At 46.5% G+C, this 17,268-nt stretch overlaps 1 protein-coding gene across 3 annotated transcripts in view; it reads left to right on the forward strand.

Moving 5' to 3' along the window:
- PDZD2 (PDZ domain containing 2) overlaps window positions 1–17,268 on the forward strand; it is a 480,171-nt gene that overhangs the window by 152,980 nt on the left and 309,923 nt on the right. For all 3 annotated transcript variants that reach the window (XM_050793800.1, XM_050793801.1, XM_050793803.1), the window contains exon 2: window positions 7,640–8,475. In XM_050793800.1, coding sequence (XP_050649757.1) covers window positions 8,000–8,475 — 476 coding nt within the window. In that variant the 5' untranslated portion in view covers window positions 7,640–7,999. The remainder of the gene's footprint in view (window positions 1–7,639; window positions 8,476–17,268) is intronic.

The following is a 17,268-nucleotide window of genomic DNA, read 5'->3' on the forward strand; positions in this document are numbered from 1 at the left end:
TGGTGAACCTAGATCACCCCATTGCACTCCAGCCTGGGCAACAGAAGAGAAACTCCATCTCCAAAAAAAAAAAGGTTAAAAAGGAAAAAGCACCTACCAATATTCTAAATTTTTCTTACCATTTTTTCTAACTGCACAACCTCAGTCAACATGTAAATGACTTTGCAACATCCAGCAGTAGACAATTTGACTAGATACTTCACATTTAACAGCTAGGTCCACACTTTCCAGTCTGCAACTTCGAAGTCCTTAACATCTGCTTCCTGACCCCTCTTGCTCATCTCATTCCATATTATAGGTTCTCTGAATTCTGTGTTTGGGGTGTAATTCAGACAATTGGTTGGATCCAGATAATGGTGACTTAACAACACAGGGGTTTCTTTTTCCTCTCATTTCTGCTCTTTCCTGAAGGACTGTTGGTGTAACCCTACCAACACAATTTCCTCTTTCATCCCACTGGCCAGAATTATGTTGTATAGCTATCCATACCTCCAAGAGAGACTGCATTTTAGTTTAATTCGTTGCCACTGCCAACAAAATAAAGGAAGCGAGAATGAATATCAGCTAGAGAGCCACACGCTTCTGACACAAACTACATGTTTATCATATGAGGCCCATGCATGGCTGAGGAGCAGCAACCACCAGGCTGTGTTGCTGGCCTGGGTAAGTCAGGTATAGTTCAGGGGGCAAGATCATCAGAAGCAGGCAGGCAGCAGGCTGATGTACAAGGAGCAAAGCCAAGTCCAGTGGGTCTGGGTGCTAGTCCTGGCTCTGTTACTTATGAACTGTGAGACCTTAGTTCGCCACTTTGATTCTATTATTATGGGTTTCTTTATTTTGTTTGGTTTGGTTTGGTTTGGTTTAGACAGAGTCTCACTCTGTGGCCCAGGCTGGAGTGCAGTGGCACAATCTCAGCTCACTGCAACCTCCGCCTCCTGAGTTCAAGCAATTCTCATGCCCCAGCCTCCTGAGTAGCTGGGATTACAGGTGCACACCACCATGCCCAGCTAATTTTATATTTTTAGTAGAGACAGGGTTTCACCATGTTGCCCAGGCTGATCTTGAATTTCTGACCTCAGGTGATCTGCCCACCTTAGCCTCCCAAAGTGCTGGGATTACAGGCGTGAACCACTGCATCCAGCCTTTGATTCCATTATTTATCTTGGCCTATAAAAGGGAGAACAGTGTCTCCTGCAGCACCGCTGTGGCAGTTAAATAAGGTAATCTGTGGAAGGTGCTTATTTATTTTATTTTATTATTATTATTTTGAGACAGTCTTACTCTGTCTCGCCCAGGTGAGAGTGCAGTGGTGTGATCTCAGCTCACTGCAGCCTCCGCCTCCCCGGTTCAAGCAATTCTCCTGCCTCAGCCTCCCTAGAAGCTGGGATTACAGGTGTGCGCCACCACAGCCAGCTAATTTTGTATTTTTAGTAGAGATGGGGTTTCACCATGTTGGCCAGGCTGCTCTTGAACTCCTGACCTTAGGTGATTCGCCCACCTTGGCCTCCCAAAATGCTAGGATTACAGGCATGAGCCACCAGGGGCTGGCCAAAGGTGCTTATTTAGAACAGTGTCTCACACACAGTTATGCTCAGAAAGCATTAGCCAATGTTGGTAAAATACAGCCAGATATCCTTATTTTATAAGGTGGTTGTGAGGACTGTGGGGTGGGGGTTGGGGGGACAGAAGAAGAAAACAAGGAAGCTCCTAGCACAGTAGGGGCACTTCCCCCTCATTTCTTTTGTGGCTACATCTGTCCTCTTTCATCCTTGGGCAGCCAGGCAAGTCTGCATCTCAGGGCCTTAGCACTTGGCGGTTCCCTCTGCCTAGAACAACCTGCCCACAGATATTCTTGTGGCTCAGTGTCTCACTTCATTCCGGACTTGTTATCCAGCAAGAGAGGCTGACTGCCCCATGCACTAGAAAAGCTTTATATTGGCCAGGTGCAGTGGCTCATGCCTGTAATCCCAGCACTTTGGGAGGCTGAGGCAGGTGGATCACTTGAAATCAGGAGTTCGAGACCAGGCTGGCCAACATGACAAAACCCCATCTCTACTAAAAATACAAAAACTTAGCTGGGTATAGTGGCCTGTGCCTGTAAGCGCAGCTACTCGGGAGGCTGAGGCATGAGAATCGCTCGAACCTGGGAGGCGGAGGTTGCCGTGAGCCGAGATCGCGCCATTGCACTCCAGCCTGGGCAACAGAGTGAGACTGTCTCAAAAAAAAAAAAAAAATGTAAAAAGCTTTGTATTGGAAGTTGAAGGAAACAGGAGGTCTGGAAAGTCCCTTGGGCATGCACAGTTGTCTCTTCGTGCTAACTCATGGGTCACGTGTGCAAATTTGAGCGGAGTTAATATGAAATGTGGTGGAAATTCAGGCCGTGCCGGGCGCGGTGGCTCAAGCCTGTAATCCCAGCACTTTGGGAGGCCAAGACGGGCGGATCACGAGGTCAGAAGATCGAGACCATCCTGGCTAACACGGTGAAACCCCGTCTCTACTAAAAAATACAAAAGAAAACCTAGCCAGGCGACGTGGCCGGCGCCTGTAGTCCCAGCTACACGGGAGGCTGAGGCAGGAGAATGGCGTGAACTCAGGGGGCGGAGCTTGCAGTGAGCTGAGATCCGGCCACTGCACTCCAGCCTGGGCGACTGAGCGAGACTCCGTCTCAAAAATAAATAAAAATAAATAAATAAATAAATAAATAAATAAATAAATAAATTCCGGCCGTGATTTCAGCGTGCTCATTCTGTACAAACTCCAGGTGGCCATATTAGTTTGAAGCAATTTCAGCCAGTTCTTAAAGCTCATGTTCAGGGAGTTGTAGTTACTTTTTTAAAAAGTAACTAAAGTTACTTTAAAAAAAAAAAATCTGTCATCCTACCAACACAAAAATATCTGTTATTGGTTTCTTTAAGTCTTTGGGGCACAATTTCAGTCTCTCAAATGTCACCTTCTCACTATCCTGTGACATTACCATAGTTACCATCACAGTTCTGTCACCATCTGACGTCATAGTATTTTACATTTGTTTAATAATTCACCATCTTCAGAACACAGGCTTCCTGAAACTTTGTAGGAACATTGTTTTGTTCAGGACCCAGCACATGATAGACACTCAGTGAACATTTGTTGAATGAATTAATAGTAGATATTTAATCATAGGTGGTTTCTTCTTTTTTTTTTTTTTTTTTTTGAGGAGTCTCTCTCTGTCGCCCAGGCTGGAGTGCAGCGGTGCAATCTTGGCTTACTGCAAGCTCTGCCTCCCGGGTTCACGCCATTCTCCTGCCTCAACCTCCCGAGTAGCTGGGACTACAGACGCCCGCAACCATGCCTGGCCACTTTTTTGTATTTTGTTTAGTAGAGACAGGGTTTCACCATGTTGGTCAGGCTGCTCTCGAACTCCTGACCTCAGGTGATCCACCCGCCTCGGCCTCCCAAAGTGCTGGGATTACAGGCGTGAGCCATCACGCCTGACCCATGGTTGGTTTATTTTTAAATTTTTTTTTATTTTTAATTTTTGTGGGTACATAGCAGGTGTACACAAAGTTGGTTTCCTTTTAAAATTATAGCATTTTCTAAAAGTGAGAAGCGGAACCCAGTCCAGAGCATAGGAAGATTAGGTGAAGGTCGAGGAACTTGGAATTTAGCAGAGGTCAGAATAGGAGAACGTCTAGAATCCAGGACATCTGGAAGGGAGAGCTAGTACATGACAGCCCGGTGTGAATCTGATTTTAAGTCAGGGTCTAGATAAACCAGAGGATCCTTTTATACCCCCCAGCCACGTTAAGGATCTAGGCTCTGAATTTGGGGTGACCCTCGGCCTATAGGAGATGATTAGCTTCAGTTAGTTCATTGGTTCTCAACCCTTTTATCATCTTCACATCCCTGCCTGGAGAAAAATTAAATTTAACTTCTCTGTAACATGAGAAAATACTAAGGAATAAGATTTTGTCGGGTAGGATTGAGCTTTGGTAGGAGGAGGAGGGGTCTGCTAACCATTACAGCATCTAAGACTTTTTTTGCCTCCTTCAACTAATTTTCACCCCCTTGTGAGTAATGTCACCTACTGAGAATGCATGGCTTAGCTGAGACAGTATCCAAGAAAGTTGGTAGATTTTAACACCATATCAGTACATTATCTCAGTAACAGAAGCATTTATTTTGAATGCTAAGGCTGTCAGCTTCAAGTGACTCAAAATTAATTTAAATTATCATAGCTATTTGCTTGAGATGGGAGTCTAATTAGAGAATTATTTATGATACACAAAAGTGGACGGGGTTGCTGCAGTGCACCGCCATGTCCAAAAATTGTGCTCACTGTTGAGATAGATTGATCTTCAAGATGGAAAGTTTGTAGCCCTTTGCACAGACCAGCCATCCAAGGAGGTCAGTATTTGTGACTGCAGATTGCTGTTCTGTATCTTCTCTGAGCCAATGTTTTGCTCACTGAAGTGTTTTATTGGATGTTGTGGAAGAACCACACTTTTCATAGTATTGCAACATCGTCTGCCTTTTCTTATGTCCTGAATCATCTCAAATCATTGCAAGTGGATATTGATGCTTCTAGTTCCCTTGTTTATAGAAAAATCCCAGGAGAATGGGTTGATAGAATAAAGGACTAGAAGGATTACTGGAAAGCCCTCAAGTATAGGTATGGGATTGAAAGGCTGTGTAGCCCATGGACACCTAAGAATAAGACTAAGTGTCTTTGAGGGTGTCCGTGTAGTTCCAACAACTTTTCCTCTTCTGAAAACTGTCCCCCTGCGCCTACCACCTTCTAGGGCCTGAGGGTGGGTTTCAGTGGCCCTGTTGCTGTCCTGCGGCCCCATGCCCTTGGCCAACAATAATTGGACATCAGATTCGAGCTGAGCCAATCAGCTTCACTCACTTCCAATGTAGTAATTAACTACTGGAGTTGCAGAGTGTGGAAAACAACTCAAGGTAAAGTTTATTTTCGTTTAAAGTTTTGTTTAGTTTCATTTCGCTTTACCTTTTTTCTTTCATTTTAAAGTCGTCAAAATTTTACAATGTAATTTATTGTAAGGATCGATGCTGTCTTTCAGGTTAGGGCGCGGGCAGCAATGCGGCCCCGTCCAGGATGGCGGAAAGTGAGGACGGGAAAGCTGTGGGGAACCCAGGGGGCGTTCTCTCCCGGTCCTGCGCCTCTGCCCGCCACCGGTCAACTTTTATTTCTTAGCGGGATGACTTTCTTTGCTACTCAATCCACACAGGAGATAGAATCATTCAAAAGTTCGTTAGTTCAAAAACTATGACTCCGGCCACACGGTAGAAACTAGGACTCTTTCAGAGTCGCAGTACTGAGGTCTCAGGGAAGAACCCTCATTGTTCCAGCTTGGGTGAGATGTCAGGCTCTGCACCACCCCCACGAAACCGGAGGCGGGGGGAGGCGGGGGTGGTGGTGGTATCCTAGACCTATTACACACTAATTTCCATTTATGTATCTCCCCACTAGACTATGAATTCCTTCAAGGCAAGGAATTCGCCTTATCGCTGGTGTATAACCAGTGCCAAGTTCAAGGACTTGATAAATGTTCGATAAATACTTGCTGAATAAATCAAATGAATGCAAATTGACACCAGGAAAACCTTTCCTACTACTCTTCAGTTTGGTTTTCCTTAATCAGCATCTTGCCCAAGATATTTACTGGTTTTTTTGTTTGTTTGTTTGTTTGTTTGTTTTGAGACAGAGTCTGGCTCTGTCGCCCAGGCTGGAGTGCAGTGGCGCAATCTCGGCTCACTGCAAGCTCCGCCTCCCGGCTTCACTCCATTCTCCTGCCTCAGCCTCCCGAGTAGCTGGGACTACAGGCGCCCGCCACCATGCCCAGCTAATTTTTTTTTTATTTTTTTTTATTTTTTGGTATTTTTAGTAGAGACGGGGTTTCACCGTGTTAGCCAGGATGGTCTCAATCCCCTGACCTCGTGATCCTCCCGCCTCAGCCTCCCAAAGTGCTGGGATTACAGGCGTGAGCCACTGCACCTGGCCTGATATTTACTGTTTTTATATGTAGGGAGCCATCTAAACTGTGACTAACATCTTGAATCACAGGCTGTTAAGATTTTAATGTAAAGGATCTTTTAAAATGTCTTATAAATTATTGGGAATCTATGATGTGGTAGGTGCTGTGTTGGCATAGTGAATATATTGATGGATAAGACGGTGACCAGCCTGGTCAACATGGTGAAATCCTGTCTGGGATTACAGGTGCCTGGGATTACAGGCGCCTGCCACCACACCCAGCTAGTTTTTGTATTTTTAGTAGAGACGGGGTTTCACCATGTTGGCCAGACTGGTCTCCAACTCCTGACGTTGTGATCCTCCCGCCTCACCCTCCCAAAGTGCTAGGATTACAGAAGTGAGCCACCGCACCCAGCCTTGCATTTCTTTTTAACAACTATGTGATTATATAGATGATATTTGCTAAGCTTTTGATTTATTTGGAACTAATTAATAGCTGGCACTCAAGTTCTTTGGAAACTCAAAGCACGCTATATTGGAAATTTCTTTTTGGTTACTGAGTAATAAGGTCATTTATTATTGACATAGCTTCTGACACCTCTCCCATGCATTATTATTCCTTGTTAAATCACTTCCTGAGAAGGCTGGAGAATGTTTTCCACCTTAGATGGCACAGTTTATATTGACTTTCTCTGGGAGAACGTGAAGTTCAGAGAAGAGCGTGAAAGGGATCATTTTTCTATGTTTATGGAGAATGGAGGTGAAATTTTTCTTTGGTGGAGAAGGCGAGTTGGCAGTAGAATTCAATGAACCTTTCACTGGGGACCTAATGTGTGCCAGGCACCGTGCAGAATTCAGAGGGAGTGTGAGGCTCTAGCTCTGGTGGGAGCCACTGGCCCTGCTATCTGCTGACTGGTGTCACCACTGTATTCAATGTGTTTTAAAGCAAGGCAAAGAAGGCACCTGTCTTCCCATCCAGGCGTTTGGAGAAACATTTCTCTGGAGGGGATGGCTCGTAGGTTGGCCTGAAAATAAGTCAGTTTTAACCATTTACCAAAGGAAATAGAGAGAGGAGACTAAAACCTGGGCTGCAAAGAGCCGAACTTCCCTCTGAATCTACGTGATTGTGAAGTTTAGGAATGGTGTTGCCCTGGGACGGAGGCGGGATCTCTCCCTGGTGTTGATCGGATCTTTCTTCTCTGGGTAGTGTTGTCAGAACATATTTCTGGAATGGAGAGCCCTCCTGTGTATGCTGCTGGGCTGACCAAGGCAAATCAACATAGATTTTCATTTTCTAGGAGTGTAAGATTTTAAATGTATGCAGATCCTTCCACAGCCTTCCATGGGGTGTTGTCACACAGCCTCCTGGTTGGATGTGAGTTTGATGGTATACTGGTGGGGGTTGTCTTGGCACAAGTCATCTGGTTTCTCTGCTGATCTGGGAAACTTCCTGGAGAAGGCCAGTGTTCCAGAGACGTCTGTCTGGGAGAGAGCCACATGGGGGAATGCGTAGGCGTTAGGTTCTACGTTAGGTGTTAGGGTTTGTGCTTGGTGCCTGAAAAGTACACATGGTCCTTCTGTAACACAGGAGGCTATGTTTTCTAGGTGAGAAGGCTCACTGTTGTAACTGGAGCTTTTTGTTTTTTCCTCTTCCTATCCCAGGTGTGAATGAGCCGAGGGAAGGACACACAGCCACTGCTGGAGGGATCCTCCATTCCTGTGTCACTTGCATGGGTCCTGCTGTGAAATGAACCCAGCAGGGACTTGCTAGACACTTCCTTCCTTCCCTCATTGAGCACTCCAGCGCCATTGTTCCACAGTTGTTCTAACTGGGTCCTGTCTTCCTCCTGCCAAGGCAAACAGCATAGTCTCAAGTAGGTGTCCCTAGGCTCATCTGCCAGCCTGAACATGAACACAGGCAAAGCTGATGATGGCCAGGGATCCCAGGGGACGTGGGGCCCTGTGGGGTCCGGCCCCCAGGAGCAGGACCTCTCATGATGCTGGTGTCTGGGAGTGAGCACCATGCCCATCACCCAGGACAATGCCGTGCTGCACCTGCCCCTCCTCTACCAGTGGCTGCAGAACAGCCTGCAGGAGGGTGGGGACGGGCCGGAGCAGCGGCTCTGCCAGGCAGCCATCCAGAAGCTGCAGGAGTACATCCAACTGAACTTTGCTGTGGATGAGAGTACGGTCCCACCTGATCACAGCCCCCCCGAAATGGAGATCTGTACTGTGTACCTCACCAAGGAGCTGGGGGACACAGAGACTGTGGGCCTCAGTTTTGGGAACATCCCTGTTTTCGGGGACTATGGTGACAAGCGCAGAGGGGGCAAGAAGAGGAAAACCCACCAGGGTCCTGTGCTGGATGTGGGCTGCATCTGGGTGACAGAGCTGAGGAAGAACAGCCCAGCAGGGAAGAGTGGGAAGGTCCGACTGCGGGATGAGATCCTCTCGCTGAATGGGCAGCTGATGGTTGGAGTTGATGTCAGTGGGGCCAGGTAAGTAGGGGGAATGCCTGCTGGCACGGGGGCTGGACACAGGAACCCGGTGGTTCCCGGATGCCTGATGTGCAGATCTGCAGCTACAGAGGTTTATGAGTCCTGCCAGTAAGAAGCTGATGTCGTAAGAAATGTCTCATTTAAACCTCCTCATCCATTCAACAGAGCATCACATCTTCCATTGGAGCACCAAAGGCTGGGTCTTGGATGTGTTTTCATCTGCCTGTCCATGTCACCTTAGTCCCAGCAACCATGAGGCTCCCAGACTCACGATCCTGAAGCCCCACCCTGGAAGATCCACTTGGATCTTACCTGAATGTTTGTTGAATACTCTTGAGCATATTTCTGTTTTCTATTTCGTATTTCTGGCCACCCATCACCATATTAAGTTATTGGACTGTCTTGGTGTTTCCCAGGTGAATCGGGGAACAAGACCTCAAGGGCCCCAAGACCATTCTCAGGTTCAGTGATTAACTAGGACTCACATACTCAGAAAAGCAGTCATATTTCTAGTTCCAATTCATGACACTGAAAGGACACAGATAAACATCAGCAAATGTAAAAGACACAGAGAGTAGAGTCCAAGAGCCCAGGCAGAAGCTTCCAGTTGTCTCTCCTGGTGGAGTTGCGCAGACAGTGCTCGGTTCTCCCAGCAATGATGTTTGACGCCAACCAGGGATGCTCACTTGAATCTTGGTGTCCAAGGTTTTTTCTTGGGAGTGGGTCATATAAGCATGGAGTACCTGTGTGGTTGACCTTAGCTACTCCTCTCCAGTCTCTCCAGAGGTCAAACTAATGCCACATGACCCAAGTCTTCCGCCATAAGTCGCTTTCTTAGCATAAACTCTCTGGCAGGGCCAAATACCCCCAGGTATACAAAGACGCTCTTGTCAAGCAGGATATTCTAAGGGGTTAGATCTTATCTCCCAGGAGCCAGTCCTTTCTTTAGAATGCACATGGTCTCAATAACCAACCCCTGGTGAGTTAACCCTTCACTACACATCAGGGTTTTCATGATAGGTATATAGGAAAGAGATGGGAAAGAGAATTTGAGGATATTCTGAGTGAGATCCATGAATTTTGTCAAGCTTTCAGGGGCTCCTGGGAGTAAGGCTCCTATGTCCTAGAAGGAGAGAGTGGCCACCTTGAGAAACGTAGTGACCTTTGGATGATGGAGACATCTCATCCAAGGCGACTCTGCAAGGAGAGAACCAGAGCAGAAATACCTTGACCTTAATCTTCACCCTCCCTCCAGTGTCAGAGCCTCCCATCAGTGGAAACCAGCCAGAAGCCAGGGACAGGGGAGTCCATTGATTTGTCTATACGTGTCAGTGCCCTGGTGCAGAGTGCAGGGTGGAGAAGAATGGAGACTGGATGTGGAGGGTCAACAAGAAGTCACCGGGCACATACAACATGGTCCAAATTCAAATGATCCAGTACATGGAAAGGACATAGCACAGAGCTGGCTGGCAGGTGTGAGGACTTTTGCAGTGGACACTCTCACCAGTATTTCCTTTGGTTTGCCCCTTCAACTGCAGAGATGCTTTTAGCCAATGGCTAGGTGCCTGACTGGCCGTTACTGGGAAAAGCCACTCATTTTCAAGGAGGGATGAAATGATTTTATTTGGGATTAGAGATTGTTCTCAGAAAAGGAGCAAGGCTGACTACCACCAGGCTCAAGATGCTACAAGGAGGTGACAGAGTGACTCAGGTTCCTGGAGGCTGGGTCCAGGCTTAGAAGTGGGGATTGCCATGGAGCTGGAGATAGTCGTTTGAAAGTGGTCCCTAAGAGTCCCTACCGTTTGCAGCTATCTGGTTGGAAAGAAGCTGATTTGGATAGAGAGGTAGAAGGAAGATCAGGGAGGGGCCCTCCAGCAGGAGGACGAAGTAGTCAGGAGCTCCAGCTCCAGAAGAGATAACTGGGGCTGCCTCCTTGGGTTCCCTTTACTAGCTGGTTGATCTTGGGAAAATTATACCTCTTAGCCTCAGATTCCCCATCTGTGAAGTGGGAATCTTAAGACTATTGATGCCAATGACTAAATGATGAAATAGAACATATAAAGGGGTTAGCACTATGTCTAGTAAGTAGTACTCTATATGTATTAATATCATCATTACTACCATAATGGAGAGTGTTTGGGAGTTGCTGGAACCTTTGGGAGGCAAAGTTTTCTTTCCCAGCCTCTGAAAACCTATCTACCCCTGGGATGAGATGACTTTCCAGCTACCAATGGAGGATTCCTTGATGTTTTCATTCACTTGTTAGGGGAGTGATAGGATGATGCCCAGTTTTGCAAAGAAAGAAGATTAAGAAGAGAATAGAAGGGTGACAGGCCAGGGTCATGACAGAAGGTGGAACGTAGAACTAAAATCTTTATTGAAGCTCTGAAGAAGGATCACATGTGTTGTGACGGAGGGAGCAGTGGACTAGCTTTGGGATTCCAGGTTCTCTCCAAGGTCTTCTAGCAACTAGCTTTGAGACCCTGGGTAAGTTTGTTGGGATGGTGGTATTGGGGTGAGAGGGAGGTTCGCTGTAGCTGCCTATGCTGAAATACTAGGGGTGAATCTGTGAAACACTTTTTTATCTGTCTGGGCTAGTATTGTTGTTCCAGAAGCCCACACAGGTTTAGCGGTGTTCCTGTGATGCCACAGTGATAACTGACAGAGCCGAGGCTCAGGCTCTGTCTCTGACTCCCAGCCGAATGTCCGATTTGGTGCACCACTGCACGTCTGGGCACTCCGAAAGAGATGCTTGGATGGGTGTGGCCTGTTGGTATCTGGACTCAAATGGCTGAAGTTGAGGAGCTTAGGAAATAGGAATAGGAGAAAATGTCAGGGAATAGACCAGTGGGATTCATAGTTGTTGTAACTGGCTGTTCCATAACATACTTGAGATTTGTTTTAATCACGTATGGTAAGAGACAGACATGGAAATGGCCGTCACGAAGTCTGAGATCTGTAGAAACAGGAGGCATACCACACCACACAGGGCTACACAGGGCAGTGCAGGGGTCAGTGAGGAGGCAGAGAAGAGAGAGGACAGCATGGCCCAGAGCCTTTATTTTACTTTTTATTTTTTTGTTACAGACAGCATCTTACTCTTATCACCCAGGCTGGAGTGCAGAGCCACAATCATAGCTCACTGCAGCCTTGAACTCCTGGGCTCAGAGGATCCTCCCACCTTAGCCTCTCTGGTAACTATGTCTACAGGTGTGCACCACTGCATCTGGCTTTTCTTTTTTTTCTTTTTTTGTAGAGATGGTACCTTACTATGTTGCCCAGGCTGGTCTCAAACTCCTGACCTCAAGTGATCCCCCCACGTCATCCTCCAAAAGTGTTAGGATTACAGGTGTGAACCACTGCACCCAGCTCCATAGGCTTTATGGAGGTTTTCATGGGAAGGAACAGAGGAGGCAGGGTAGGTGGCTGAGTGTGCTTAGGATTGGATAGTTTGAATAATTTCAGTAGGCTCCCGACTATATGGGTGGTCCTTAGTTGTCCAGATGTCTGGCCCTGGAGTGATCTGAGGCAGGGAGAATATTGGCTTGGTGTGTGAGTTTGATAAAGGGGATAATTGGGTATGGCTCTGGGTTGGTTGGTTTGTATGTTAAAGCTCTATTCACAAGGGAGTCCTTTGCTGTCTCTAGGAATCAGCTACTCTTGGGAGGGGCAGCCTGTCCACGATCAAGATTCCAAATGTCAGAGCATCAAGAATACAGAAAATAGGGGCAAGGTAGCTCGCGCCTGTAATCTCAGCACTTCGGGAGCCCGAGACAGGAAGATTGCTTGTGCCCAGGGGTTCAAGACCAGCCTGGGCAACATGGCAAGGCCCCATCTCTAAAAAAAAAAAAAAATGTAATTAGCTGGGCATGGTAGTGCACACCTGTAGCCCCTACTCGAGAGGCTGAGGTGGGAGGATTGCTTAAGCCCAGGAGGTCGAGGCTGCAGTGAGCCATGTTTGCACCACTGTACTTCAGCCTGGGTAACACAGCAAGACCCTGCCTCCAAAAAAAAAAAAAAAAAAAAAAAAAAAAGGATACAGAAAATAAGAACATATAATGAAAACACTGGGCTTCTGGAAACCTTCCACAGCTGAGGAAGTAAAATCTCGTTTAGTGGTCAACAGTCATGACTTTGAAGTTCCTTTCTGTGTTGATGCAGCCGTGTGTGTGCTAGACGATGAAAAGCCAGGTGAAAGAGGGTATATCCTGAAGCCACTGAGATGTAGTGGTAGGAGAAGGGGGAAGGCCAAGACCTATTGCTTGGTCTTCATGAAAGAGAGCTTGAAATTGAATCAAGTAATGAGGCACGGAATCCTCAAGTCCTGGGCTCCGTTTGCCTCATAACAATCAAGGAGTTAACAAGACAGACTAGCTTGATTTTTCACTCCCTAGTTCTCTTGAATAATTGCAAGAATTACCATTTATTGAGCAGTTTCTACGGTAGAGGATGTCTGCCAGGCACTATCTCATTTAATAGCGACCACTATTCCATAAAGGACAGCCTTTGATGAGAAACCTTGGCTGTATATGACTTGCCCACGGTCACCTAAGTAAGAGGCAAAAGCAGATTTGAACGCAAGTCCTTCTGGCTCCATTGTCTGTATTCCTAACCACTGCGTTGTACTACCTCAACTCCTGCACCAGATCTGTACTTTGATCCTTGTGCGATCTGGTGCATAATTTCATGGATGGTTTAGATCTTCATAAAATACCTCCTCAGTATAATCGCAGACACCAGGGAAGAAAATGACTTATGAAGAAGAACAAACTATAAAGCTTATTTTCTACCTACCCAAACTGACAAGGAAAACAAGCCCCCTGCCTCATCTTATGCAAGCAAGTCCGGCCAGGCATGGTGGCTCATGCCTATAATCCCATCACTTTGGGAGGCTGAGGCGGGTTGGTCACCTGAAGTCAGGAGTTTGAGACCAGTCTGGCCAACATGGCAAAACCCTGCCTCTACTAAAAATACAAAAAATTAGCCAGGTGGCACATATCTGTAATCCCAGCTACTCGGGAGGCTCAGGCAGGAGAATCACTTGAACCCAGGAGGTGGATGTTGCAGTGAGCCGAGATTGCACCGCCATTGCACTCCAGCCTGGGCAACAGAGCAAGACTCTATCTCAAAATAAATAAAATAAAACAAAAGGAAGCCCAATTGTAATATAGGCTCCTTTTGGCAAACTTAGCTCTAGGCAGAGCTTCAGGACTAGAAGCACTTTGCAATTTAGGTAGTAGGGAGTTGAAAGTATTTTGAATGTTCTCAAAATGTTCCTTGTCACTCTTTGACTGTTTCCTTCAATGCTAAATTTTCCCACCTACCTCTGTGAATTTTGTCTTAAAAAGTGATAAGTAGAAATTAAGAGTTCTGTAGAGACCCCAGTGTACCTCTCTGCCCCCAAGCAAATGGTTCCTCGGTTGATGGTTGCCTGTTCACTCTTACTTGTAAGCAGTGGGTTTCAGGGGTCAACACACCAACTTACCTTCCAGCATGATAAATGGTCCATACTAGCATGTACGGCTTGTCATATGAGGCACTCTCTTGCAGTCTGTTCTGCTCCCTGTCTGGAGTTTGATTTTGAATTCAAAACGACCTTAGATGATGTTACGGGTTGAATTATGTCCCCTCAAAATTCATATGTTGAAGTCCTAGCCCCCCCCCAGTTATATGACCTTATTTCCAGGATAACTGTTGTCTTTATAAAAAGGGCAAATAGGATCATCTGCAGGAATCGCCATACTGTTTTCCATATGGTTGAACTTACAGATGAGGTCCTACCCGGATTAGGTTGGCACACTCCTATTCCAAAGACTTGGATCAACCCAAATGTTCAGTGACAGATTTTATGTGGCACATATACAAATGGGGCATATGGATCGGAATCCATCATTCTTAGCAAACTATCACAAGAACAGAAAACAAACCGCATGTTCTCACTCATAGGTGGGAACTGAACAATGAGATCACTCGGACTCGGACTCAGGAAGGGGTCACACACCGGGCCTATCATGGGGAGGGGGGAGGGGGGAGGGGGGAGGGATTGATTGGGAGTTTGACGAGTTATGCAACATGGCATATGTTATGCACATGTACCCTACAACTTAAAGTATAATAATAATAAATAAATAAATAAATAAATAAATAAATAAATAAAAGGGCATATTCGGACACAGACTCACACAGGAGTAACACCATGTGTGATTGGAGTTCTGCTGCTGAAAGCCAAGGAACAACCAGAAGCTAGGAGAGAGGCTTGGTACAGACCCTTTCCTAGCCTCTCCAAACTAGGGGAGCTTGGCCCTGCTGACACCTTGAGCTCCAGCGTCTCACCTTTAGAACTGTGACACAGTAAGTCCCTGTTGCTTAAGCCTCCTGTGGTCACCCTAGAAAACTACTAGTAGAGGTGACATTTTGTCCCTGTCATCTTATAGGAGTCCATTTTTCGGATGATTTCCTCCCGGACACTGGACACTTTAGAGCACTGTGGATGTTTTTTTGATGAGGACACTCTGAGAACCATGTGTGTGTTAAGTGTGAAAGGAGCAGTTACAATATGTGGAAGATAAGGTCATGATTTGCTTATTTCAAAAGTTAGTTTAGGGTCGATTTGCAATGTCCATCCTTGGAGAAAGAACAAAAAATTCAAGGCCATGGGTTGACAGACCTTCTGTACCCCAGACCCGGTTTAGAGCCTAAACCTGTGACTGCCTCCCAATTACAGACCCCATTCCTGATTCCTACCTTCTCACTGGCTGACACTCCTGATCCCTAGTAACCCTGGGAAGCCTTCATTCTTTTGAGTGGTAGCAGCTTCCTCCTGGTGGGAACTTCTAGAGAACTTTCTGGGAAGGGGAGGTAGTCGTGGTGTTTGATGTCACGTGCCCCATCTTGAAGGCATAGCTGATAACTCATAGAGGAAAGTTTTTGTTTGTGAGCTCCATCACATCTACTCTGGGGACTTTCTGGAATGTTCTACTTAATTGTTTGGTGCAGGGAGAACTGGGAAGGTTTTCTAGATTCGTTCCTACAAAGGAATACTTTGTAACTCCAGTCACTCCCTAGCTTTCTATAAGTAAGCCAGATCTGTTCCCTAAGGACAGATTGTTCCAAATTGGTCACAAAATATGGAATTAATTAAAACAAAACCCACACACCAAAACAGAAACAAATGTCTTTTCTGAAAAGTAAGTCTTTTCACTTAAAATGCATTTTTGCAGAATGTAAACTTTGGGCGTCTTTGTATTTTTTTTTTTAAGGCAGAGTTTCACTCTTGTTGCCCAGGCTGGAGTGCAATGGCGCGATCTCGACTCACTGCAACCGCTGCCTCCCGGGTTTAAGTGATTCTGCTGCCTCAGCCTCCCAAGTAGCTGGAATTACAAGCGTCTGCCACCATGCCCGGCTAATTTTTTGTAGTTTTAGTAGAGACAGGGTTTCACCATGTTGGCCAGGCTGGTCTTGAACTTCTGACCTCAGGTGATCCACCCGCCTCAGCCTCCCAAAGTGCTAGGATTACAGGCCTGAGCCACCGCACCTGGCCATCTTTGTACATTAATAAATGTGAGCACAGCACAGTGCAAAGAACGCGGGCCTCGGAGAGGTGAGTCTGGCTTCTGGACCCACTTACTGACTGTGTGACGGGGGCAGTTGACCTCAGCCACAGGCTGTTGCTGCTATTTCCATAAAAGGATTGTTGAGTGGATGACAGATTATTTACCTAATGTACTGAATACAGCATCTGGCACATGGTAGATGTTCAGCCAGAGGTAACTTTTAACACCCACCCCATCAGCCTCAGGCAACCTGGACCCAGAGCACAGCGTACACCTGAGAAAATCCCTTGAGTTTGAGGGAGAGAGAAGAGCCTCAAACTCTGCCCTTTCACTCCACAGGGAAGACAAAGAATAATCTTTGGTCCAGACACTGGGGTTCATTCCAATACTGAGCGAGTGGCATGGCACGGGGAGCCACCATTTGGAAGGGGTGCTAGCACATGCAAGAACCAGGTCCCGGAGGCTGCAGAGACTGACGGCACCTTTGAGTTCCTGGAGTGTGAGAAGTCTGTGTGGTCCCAGAAGAGGGGCCAGGATGCTGGGCTGGCAGGAGGGGGCTGGAGGGCTCAGGGCGACAGACCAATTGGTACAGAAGTATGACATGCTGTAAGGACAGTGGAATGTCAGCCCTAGTCAGAAGTCACCTTCAGCACAGTACCCGCTTCCTTGAACTTGTATGTAAAATTAAATTTAGGGTTGTTGCAAGCTTAGACTCTGGTTACCCGTGGCAACCTTGAGTTCTGTCTGGATTCTAGCAGATTTTAAACAGTGTCAGGAGGCTGCTAGAAGATGTTACTTGGAGAAATGACTGCAGGTAGTGATGTAGGTAGGAGATGGTAGAGAGAAAGAATTGCCAATTATAGCTTGATACTGTAGTCTCTGGGGACATGTAGCATAAGGGTCCTGCCTACGTGAATATGCCCAGAGGTGCCTGATGCTCTACGCAGGACTGGATATACAGTAAGAGGTCATCCTCACGATGACTTAGAGACATTAAGGAAAGGTGAAAGTATACTCAGCTTGCTGTTTAAAAAGCCAGAGAAGCATGTAATACACTTTAGAAAGATTTCCCTTACAGGTTAAAAGGAAAACAAGTTTCAGCATTTAAAATTCAATTATGTGGAAAACTTGCCATGTGGAACAGCCCATTCCCCAAGGATGAAGTGTAAATGAAGCATTACGGACGGTTTGTTCGTGACCCGCTTCCTTCCTGACCCGCTTCGTTCCTTTCAGACTGCTG

Source organism: Macaca thibetana, chromosome 6, assembly GCF_024542745.1.
Source record: "Macaca thibetana thibetana isolate TM-01 chromosome 6, ASM2454274v1, whole genome shotgun sequence".
In the NCBI taxonomy this organism is placed as follows: domain Eukaryota; kingdom Metazoa; phylum Chordata; class Mammalia; order Primates; family Cercopithecidae; genus Macaca; species Macaca thibetana.